General features: G+C 42.8%; 1 protein-coding gene across 1 annotated transcript; it reads left to right on the forward strand.

The window, feature by feature from the left end:
• The first annotated feature begins 1 nt into the window (after window position 1).
• Ccdc89 (coiled-coil domain containing 89) lies at window positions 2-1,498 on the forward strand. Its single transcript, XM_042689689.1, has one exon. It carries the CDS (start codon window positions 6-8, stop codon window positions 1,122-1,124), a length of 1,119 nt encoding a protein of 372 aa, XP_042545623.1. The 5' UTR covers window positions 2-5; the 3' UTR covers window positions 1,125-1,498.
• Window positions 1,499-10,358: the final 8,860 nt, after the last annotated feature.

Raw genomic sequence — 10,358 nt, forward strand, 5'->3', positions numbered from 1 at the left:
GCCTGATGCCTCAGGAAGAGAAGACTCGCAGGATGGACACCCCACCCTCTGAAAGACCCCGAGAAAAGCAAAATCAAGAAATGAAGATCCAGGAAGAGGAGGAGGAGGAGGAGTTTAAAGAACTGAAGGGGCTGAAGGAAGCCCTGGCGAACCTCCGGGGACTGTCCGAGGAAGAGAAGGGCGAGAAGGCGATGCTCCGCTCCCGCATCCAAGAGCAGTCCCAGCTCATCTGCATCCTCAAGCGGAGGTCGGATGAAGCCCTGGAGCGCTGTCAGATCCTGGAGCTGCTCAACACGGAGCTGGAGGAGACGAGGGTGCAGGCGGCGGAGAAGCTGAAGACCCAAAAAGAGCGTGCCCGGAAGCTGGAGGAGCGCTTTAAGACCCTGGCAGACAACCACGAGTTGATGATCCGCTTCAAAGATGAACACAAAAACCAGAACATCAAGCTGAGGGAGGAGAATGAGAAGCTGAAGCTGGAGAACGAAAGCCTCTTCTGCCAGGCTCTGCAGGACAAGGAAGCCAAAGTCCTGCAGCTCACAGCCAGGAGCGAGGCTCTGGCCAAGGAGCTGGAGACCCTGAAACAGAAACACGCGTGGGACGCATGCCAGGCGCAGGCCCGAGAGAAGGAGCTGCGGGCGCTGCAGAGCCAGCAGGCGTGTGCCTACGCCAAGGAGACCGATCAGCTGCGCAACCAGCTGCAGGGCCTCAAGCAGCAGCACCAGCAGGCAGAGGAGCAGATGGCGAAGGCCCAGGAGACACACAACAGCTTGAGCCTGGAGCTGCAGACCAGACTGCAGGCAGTCACGCGTGAGAAGGAGGAGTTGCTGCAGCTGTCCATGGAGAGGGGCAAGGTGCTTCAGAACAAGCAGGCAGAGATCCGCCAGCTTGAGGAGAAGTTGGAGGTCGCAGCTGCAGCCAGGAAACTTGCCCAAGAGAGGTTCGAGCAAGAGGCAGCTGCAGTGGACTGCAACTTGAGAGTCCGGGAACTCCAGCGCCAGGTGGATGGGATCCAAAAGGCCTATGATGAGCTCAGGCTGCAATCAGAAGCCTTCAAAAAGCACAGCTTGGCTCTTTTAAGCAAGGAGAGAGAACTCAATGCCAAACTCCGCCACCTCTTTCCATAAGGAAGCGTCTTCGTTCTCTTACCTCCATCCAGTTAAGCATTCAAGAGCAAAGATGTTATTCCATTGCTTCTATTTTTTTAAGTCCAAAAAAAAAGCTACTCGATGAAAAGCCACTTCGATGTTATTGTTACTATTCTAAAACAAACGCCAAATTTCAGTTATGTAACCTAGAATACACAAGATTTACCAGAGATCCTACTGTGCCTTTGAAGTCTTCCTAAATTTGCTATCTTTATCTTCCATATCTTCATTATCAATCTCAGATGTTGTCATAAATCCTGAGGGTTTTTCTTTTATTTAATTGAATTGAATCGGGATGGAAATATATCATTATGGAAATAAAGTAGGTAGCACAATTTACCATTTTGATAGATGACTTTAGGGCCCCGTAGTTAAAACACTAAGCCAATCCATGTTAGAATAACGTAGTATGAAGATTGTGCAGGGGGAAGGGTCTGATTTTATTTTGCATTAGATTGGCAACAATGTAGCTCATTATTTACCAATGCTAACTTTTGTATTCATTCCATATGAGCAGTATGATTCAAGTTAATTAAACCAACCAAGTTTTATTTTTCCTAATAGCTGAGATCACATTCCATCTTCTAAGCTGACAGGATTTAGAAAAACAATATGTCAAATGTTGCACAATATGCTAATAGACCAAAGGTCTCAAGTCAATGTAAAAGTCATAACAGATGGTATGATCTATATACTAACAGAATGTTTTCAGTTTTTATTAGTATATTTTCTTGTAATTTACTTTTTCTTTTTTAAAATCTAAGCTGATTATGCATATGAATACATAGGGCATTTTTGTAAGAGTACACCAATCTTGTGGAAATACTTAATTTATATTTTTCTTGGAAGTGGCGCTGTAGCTCAAGTGGTAGAGCACTTGCCCTGAACTGAAGAGCTGAGGGACAGCGCCCAGGCCCAGAGTTCAAGCCCCACAACTGACCCAAAAAAAAAAAAAAAAAAAAATCTTCATTGGGCTGGGAAGGTGGCTCAGTGGTAGAGCGCTTGCCTTGCATGCCTGAGGCCCTGGGTTCGATTCCTCAGCACCACATAAGCAAAAAGAAGCCAGAAGTGGTGCTGTGGCTCAAGTAGTAGAGCGCTAGCCTTGAGCTGAAGAGCTGAGGGACAGCGCCCAGGCCCAGAGTTCAAGCCCCACGACTGACCAAAAAAAAAAAAAAAACTTCATTGGTCTGGGAAGGTGGCTTAGTGGTAGAGTGCTTGCCTTGCATGCCTGAGGCCCTGGGTTCGATTCCTCAGCCCTACATAAGCAGAAAAAAAAAAAGCCGGAAGTAGTGCTATGGCTCAAGTAAGTGGTAGCGTGCTAGCCTTGAGCTGAAGAGCTGAGGGACAGCGCCCAGGCCCAGAGTTCCGGCCCCACGACCGGACCCAAAAAAAAAATTTTTTTTCTTTACATTTTAAAAGGAAATTGTTAAAATATACCTTACACTTCCATATTTCCCTGTGTTTAATTAATGATGTATAGATATTATTATGAATACTTCTTAAAATAGATTATAATACAGTATTTTTCTCACTCATTGAGCTCAGTGGTACCAAGAATTACACACAAATTAGATAAAAATATATTACTTGGAGCATTGTAATAAAACATTTTAAAGCAAGGATTTTCTTACCTTAGGCAATTTTGTAAACTATTTTTTACACATTTAGAAAGATTATGCTCTTAAGTACAAATTTTTTTCTTCAAAATGAAACACACTGCTGGCTTGAAAGGACATATCCTTCCTCTTAAAGGCTTACAAAGAACCAGAACATAGAAGCTAATTTAACCCTGATTGCTCTTTATTGAGCCCATACTATTTATCATTGAACTGAAGCAACCTGGATGAATTATATTGCTTAATCCTTATAGGTATTTGAGAAGGTAATTTGTACATTCTTTTTTTTGGGGGGGGGGGTCCAGTCGTGGGGCCTGAACTCTGGGCCTGGGCGCTGTCCCTCAGCTCTTCAGCTCAAGGTTAGCGCTCTACCACTTGAGCCACAGTGCCACTTACGGCTTTTTTCTTATGTGGTGCTGAGGAATCGAACCCAGGGCCTCAGGCATGCAAGGCAAGCGCTCTACCACTGAGCCACCTTCCCAGACCCAATTTGTACATTCTTATTTCAAAGAAGAGACTAAATTTCAGTAATTTGCTTAAAGCCACTTGGTCATTAGAGGAGCTGAGATTTCTGCTGAAGTATTATTTAATGTGAAATTATCTTTCACATGGAAAGGTGATTATTGACTAGTGAGTGCCATGTAGTGGAGTAGGCACTGAGTATAAACAGGAAAAAAGCAAACCTGCCTTGGATTAGTGCCTAAGGCTAGTGTAGGGACAACAAAACCAAAACATTCAAAACATTGTATAGAATGTGAAGTACCTTATCAGGGAGTGCTAAGAGTTCACAGAGCACACTCAGTATTTGACACCCTCCCACCTCCCCCCCCCCCCCCCAAGAGTAAGGACTGGGATGGTGAAGAGGGCTCTCAGTAAGCTGATAAAGAATTACATCTAGTGGAGAAAAGGGAGAAGAATTTGAGGCAGCACTTGCATGGATATTGAAGTTTTAAAAAAATTCTCAGAATTTGTTGAAATTATAAGGTGGCTCAGTGGTAGAGCGCTTGCCTTGCATACCTGAAGCCCTGGGTTCGATTCCTCAGCACCCCATAAGCAAAAAGAAAAAAGCCGGAAGTGGCGCTGTGGTTCAAGTGGTAGCGTGCTAACCTTGAGCTGAAGAGCTGAGGGACAGAGCCCTGGCCCAGAATTCAGGCCTCACGACAGGACCCCCTCCAAAAATAAAAAATAAAAATAATTGGGCTAAGGGGGTGTAGAGACACATGACTACAGATAAAACTCCACAAGTACGTTGAGGCAGACTACAGGGAACCTTGAAAGTCCGTCAGTCTGGCCCCACTTACTGGGAGTGGAGGGGAACAGTGGGGAGGGAGGGAGGCAAAGCACTGCAAGCTTACAAATGGAACTCACAGACCTCTTCTGACCTCAATACAGGCTACTCTGTCAGGGGAGCTGGTGCACAAGAGTGCCAACACCTCTCCTTTTCCCTCTCTTTGGGTGGCAACGTGTTCCTGGAGAAGCTAGAGGTGCATGGGGTAGGGACCCACTTGCTCAGCTAGGCTTAAGCTTTATATTAGGTTGAACCATGTCAAATTGCCCATTTTGTAGAACCCAAATGATCCGCTTCAGGCCATTTTATAAGATTCATTTTAATGCCTCGACATTTTTTGAAAGGAAAAGAAGAAATGAGAATAGGTCAGAGACAAATGCTTAGAGAAAACCATGAAAAAATAACCCACACAGAGACTTAGGAGGAACTTGTGCTTATGGTGTGCCTATCCAGTGTTTTTCATGTCAGACAACTCTTCAAGGTAGGTCGAATGACCATTTATAGATGAAAAAGTGGAATTCAGTTGTGAGTTACCAGTGTGGTTCAAAGCCAGCCTGGGCAGGAAAGTCCATGAGACTCTTAAGATCTCCACTAGAAAAAGAGAAGTGGTGCGGCTGGAAAAGTGGCTCAGTGGTAGAGCTCTTGCCATACATGCATGAGGCCCTGGGTTCTATTCCTCAGCACCACATAAGCAAAGAGAAAAAAAAAAGCCGGAAGTGGCACTCGGCTCAAGTTGCCAGATTGTTCTTATCCTTCACCCTACCCCTTTTTTTTGGCCAGTCCTGGGCTTGAAATCAGGGCCTCAGCATTGTCCCTGAGCTTCTTTTTCTCAAGGCTAGCACTCTACCACTTGAGCCACAGCACCACTTCCAGAATTTTCTGTTTATGTGGTACTGAGGAATGGAACCCAGAGCTTTATGCATGCTAGGCAAGCACTGCCACTAAGCCACATCCCAGCCCTCACTCCACCCTTATTTGTACTAGTCTACAATTTTTTTTGATATTTGTTATAGTTTGGATCTTAAAATGTATCCTTTGGTCCAGGTATTAAAAACTTGATCCCATGGGTGGGAAGGTGGCTCAGTGGTAGAGAGCTTGCCTAGCATGCATGAAGCCCTGGATTTGACTTCTCATAAACAGAAAAAGCTGGAAGTCATGCTGTGGCTCAAGTGGTAGAGTGCTGGTCTTGTGCAAAAGAAGCTCAGAAAAATGCCCAGGCCTCCAGGACTGGCAAAACAAAACAACTTGATCACCAAGGTGGCACTCTTGGGAGGTGGTGGAGCCTTTAACAGGTAAGGCTTAATGAAAGGTCTTTGCATCATTGGGGGCATACCCTTAAAGGCAATTACATGATTCTGATTCCTTTTTCCCTCTTTTGCTCCTTGGCCATGAGACATGTCTTACTCCAACACACGCTCCAGCCATGATATGTTGCCTTGCCCCAAATCAACAGGACCAAGCAGTCATGGATTGAAACCAAACGTGTGGTCTAAACTAACCATTTTTCCTTATAAGTTGTTTATCTCAGATTTTGTGGGGGATGCAGTCTTGGGGTTTGAATTTAAAGCCTGGACACTATCCTTGAGCTCTTGTGCACAAGGCTGGCACTCTACCACTTGAGCCACAGCTCTACTTCCAGCTTTTTAGTGGTTAATTAGAGATAAAAATCTAATGGCTGGCTAGCTTTGAAACTTGATCCTCAGATCTCAGCCTCTTGACTAGCTAGGATTAAAGGTGTGAGCCACTGACACCTGGCTATCTAAGGTATTTTTTATAGTGTCAAAGAATGGGATAATACAAGATTATTCATTACATCATTGTGTTAATAATAGCAAAACATAGGAAATAGTTTATATACCATTGAAATAGGTTAAATGAAGTCTAGACGCTTTACACATTAGAATGCATTGCAACTGTAGACAAAAAGAGAAAAGGAAGCTCTTTGTGTATTGATATAGACCCCCATGAGATTATATATGTATGCTATATGCATACTATCTTTTGTGCAATAGAAGAGGTAAATGGAATAAGTATAAAAATATATTCTCACATGCATAAAATATTGGACAGTACTAGTAGGACTAGTTTTTAGTAGTATGGAGAATAAGAAGTAAAATTATAATTAGAAGGAAAATTCTCCATATCCATTTCTATACATTTAATTTTTGAACTATATAAATATACTGCCTATTCAAAGGAGATTAAAATTAAAAACAAAAAATAGAAGAACCTTCCACATAGCTATTTTTAATATCCCAGTAAGCTCTATTTTTATGTAAGTGATTCAGAAGCCTGCAGACATTTCTTTCTCGAAGAACAAGGAAGGCAAGACACAGTTTGGATAAAGCCAAATATGGCCTGACAGAACTGGGTCAGGTCATTCAGCTAGAAGCTTCTGCTTCCACAAATATTCAACAACATATGGCAAATCATGATGCCCTGTTCCACTCTAGAGTGCCTCCCACTGATTAGTGTTTCTCTCCTAAATTTAAAGATTTTAATATGTTAGGTTGTAGCATGCATTTCACATATCTGTGTACACTTTAGATTTTAGAGAGGATATTTTCTCATCTCAAGCTGTTAAACCTTGGGTGTTGGGTCTTGGTTTGCACTAATAGAAGATGGTAGAGGTAGGGCAAGCCTGTCAGTCATTCTAATGTCACAATATTACTACTCATTTATTAATATGTTGAATCAGTTTAGCAGATACTTGTCAGAGTTGGTTATTGGTCAAGTGCTGTGTTAATTGTTGGGATACAACATAAATAAAACACAGAACTTATTGTCACTGAACTGCATCCTAGTGGGTGAGAAAAATGTTTAACAATAATGATATTAAAATACATTGGAAGAACCCCAAACTAATGTATAAGAGAATAAGGAAAGTTTTGTTTGTTTGTTTACTAGAGGTATATCTAAGCTAAGATCTGTAAATTGTTAATAATTGTCCAAGAGAAGAGGAAAGCATGTGAATACAGTAGCCTAGAACCTTTCACAATACCTCCTGTTTTGGTCTAAGAAAACTACAGTTCTAACAGCAGTGTCACTGAGGGCTGTAGAATGAATAGTCACGGTGGATTCAAATAATTGATCCTCTAGCTAGATTGGTCCCACTTTGCTCACATTGATGTTTCCCTCAGTTCCTGTCAGAACTCTGAGACTTCAGAATCAGAATCAATCCTCCCTCTTCCACCAGGCCCTTTAGACACATAGATTTATGGTCAACAAGTTACCTTTGGCGTTGGTACAATGAGTGCAAGAGTGTATTTGCTCCCGACAATCTGCTTTTGAACCCTGGTTATCAGTTACTGAGCAACCTTAAAGTATAAATGGAAAGATAGGACACAAGAAAGCAATCAATAACAGAGATCTGAGCATGACATGGCATGAATTTCACATTGGTGTTAACTATATACAGAGAAAAGATTTCCAAATACCTTTGGCAAACAGCAATTTTTCCATATGTCTGCTGTAACAAAGTAGCAAAAACTAGATGGCTTAGAGTCACAGAATTGTAGGGCTCTCAGCACTGGAGGCTAGAAGTTAGAAATCAAGTTGTTGATAAAGTTGTGCTCACTAATGGCTTTATGTCAGAATCCCTTCTCTCTCTCTCTCTCTCTCTCTCTCTCTCTCTCTCTCTCTCTCTCTCTCTTTTTTTGGTCGGTCATGGGGCTTGAACTCTGGGCCTGGGTGCTATTCTCAGCTCTTCAGCTCAAGGCTAGAGCTCTACCATTTGAGCCACAGTGCCACTTCTGGTTTTCTAGTGGTTTATTGGAAATAAGAGTCTCACGGACTTTCTTGCCGAGGCTGGCTTTGAACCTCCATCCTCAGACCTCAGTCTCCTGAGTAGCTAGGATCACAGGTGTGAGCCACAGATGCCCGGCCAGAATCCTTTCTTAAAGCCTCTTCTGGCTTCTGGGGATTGCTAGCAATTCTTGGCATCCCTTGGCTTACAGATCTATGGATTTCCATGTTCTCTTTTCATTTTTGAGTTTGTGTCCAATTTCTTCATTTTATAAGGACCCTAGTCATATTGGATCAGGGCACACCCTAATGGCCTCATTTCAACTCTATTGCCTCTGTAAAAACCTTTTTTCCAAATAAGGGGCCATACTAAGATATGGAAACTGGACTTCAATTTCAATTGGACACAATTTAATCCCTTTTCTCTTAGCTGACAACATTTGTTCTTAATACTTCAAGTTATTGACACCATCAGTCATTGACTTCTGGTGTTCCAACTGAAAATTTTATTCACATTTTAGGGGATAAACTGGCATTTTTCTCCTGTAATTGGAAAAAAAATCTATCCTTAATGCATGTAGGATCTGATGAGAGGGGGAATGAGACAGAGTGATAAAGGGAATGAATCTGCTCAAAGAATATTGTAAACATACCTGGAGAAATAAAATGGACAGGATAAGAAATGAACTTAAATCTTATGAGGAGAAAAATGGTTACATGTGTTAAAGAAAAATCCTAACAGAAAATACCTTCTATATGTCTTATTAGTTTTCATTTTGTATGACACAACTGCTGGAAACTTACAAGGTTTTTCTTCTCCAGGGTTCCAGTGAAATCCCTACTAAGTTTTGATCCTACTTTCAGGTAATTTGTGGACACAAGTTAGGAAGATGGTGATTTCCAGCAAAAGCAGCTTTTAAGTGTTATGGTCCCACTCGGCATGGCTAGAAATGATGCTAGGTGAGGAAAAGCTCTTCCATTGGAAGAAGTCTCTTGTTGGTTTTTAATTGTCTGACAGCAGCAGATGCAGCAGATATCCCCTAATGTTACAGCTCTTGTATGGCTGGGCCTTGTGGACTGGGATTCTTACCCCTACAGAAACAAGAGCAAAGCCCTATAGAACTCTTTCAGTGACCAGAGACTGCAATTTTTTTTTGACTCCTTGTAGCCTTCTGACTTCCTTCAGCCTTAGCTTTCGATGATGTTGAATTTTCTCTCTTTTGTCTTCCGTGTTGTCTCAGTCACTTTTGTTGTCTGTTGCTTTCACTCCTGTAGCTGACAGCCATTGTTGCTACTACTGCCACCAGGGTGACAGCTGCCAGTGCTTCCAGTGCTCCTTCGGCTGCTCCTTCTGCTCCACAGTTATTGCCGCCGCCTCTGCTACCCCTGACATACCTTCCCTTTTTGTTTGTGTTACCAACTCAGCCCACTCTACTAACGATAAAGATGGAAAGTGGAGAAGAAAAGATGCTTCTAGGAAAGCCTTTTATGAGACTCATTGTGGAAGGGAGCCAGCCAGCAAGGGTGTCTTCTGAGTCTCCAGGCCCAGACTCCTGTGACTCCCCAGTAGGCCTGGCCACTAACCTCTACCTGCGACAAAGAGACAGAGAAAAGCTGAAGAGCATCCACGGAGAATACAACACTCAGCTCATCTTTAGCTGTCTTTGGGGTACATTCATAACCCTTTGATCTAAATAGACAAAGAACTAAGGGAAGAGAGAAAGAGTTTAAGCAGTTTTAGCCAAAGTATGGCCTACTAATCTTTATAGAGGGATCCTAAGAAATTACTGCTGTCATCATTTGAGAGGAGTAATTTTGACCAACCTGATGATTGGTTTATCCAGATACAACTTTCTGTTGTTCCTTAGGGTTAGCTTCTGGTCCTTGTCATGAAGATATTTATTTGTATGTATGTGTGTGCACACACGTGCATGTGTGTACCTGTGCACTAGTTCTTGGGCTTAAACTCAGGGCCTGGGTGCTACTCCTGAGCTCTTTTGCTCAAGGCTAGCATTCTACTAATTGAGCCATGTATCCATCTCTTCCTTTCTTACAGAGATAAGAGTCTCATTGGCTTCCCTGCCCAAGCTTGCTTTGCACTGTAATACTCAGTTCTGAGCCTCCTGGGTAACTGGGATTAGAGGCCTGAGCCACAGGCACCCAGTATTAAGATTATTTTTGATCAGTCCTGTCCTTCCAGAATTCAACTGTGACTGCGAAGTGAATGGCTTAGAGCAAAGACATAAAAATAGAAGCAAGAATGCCAAACTTTTCTCCCATTTTCTGGGATCAGAGTCAGTGCTCAAGCAGTCAGCTCAAGGGTTTAAAAGAGGTAGTGCTTTTCAGCAAAAGCCACTCAGGTATCTTAAACTCTCAGGGAGCTGAACAGCTGGCTTATTTAGCCAGAAAGGGGTTGGGACAAGGCTGGCTGCGCCAATCATGGGAAGCTCTTCATGAAAGTCAAAGCTTGCACAGTTCTTCGCTCACATCACCAGTCATGGCAGTCCTTCATGCAAATGAAAGAATTGTGTTTCTACCAATTCTGTTGGGCCATCAGGTGGAAAT

The sequence above is a fragment of the Dipodomys spectabilis genome, unplaced genomic scaffold (genome assembly GCF_019054845.1).
Source record: "Dipodomys spectabilis isolate Male_0828 unplaced genomic scaffold, ASM1905484v1 ptg000003l, whole genome shotgun sequence".
NCBI classification, from domain to species: Eukaryota; Metazoa; Chordata; class Mammalia; order Rodentia; family Heteromyidae; genus Dipodomys; species Dipodomys spectabilis.

Excerpts from the sequence above, each read along its gene's own strand:
- Ccdc89 (XM_042689689.1), top strand. The coding sequence starts at position 6 with ATGCCTCAGGAAGAGAAGACTCGCAGGATGGACACCCCACCCTCTGAA.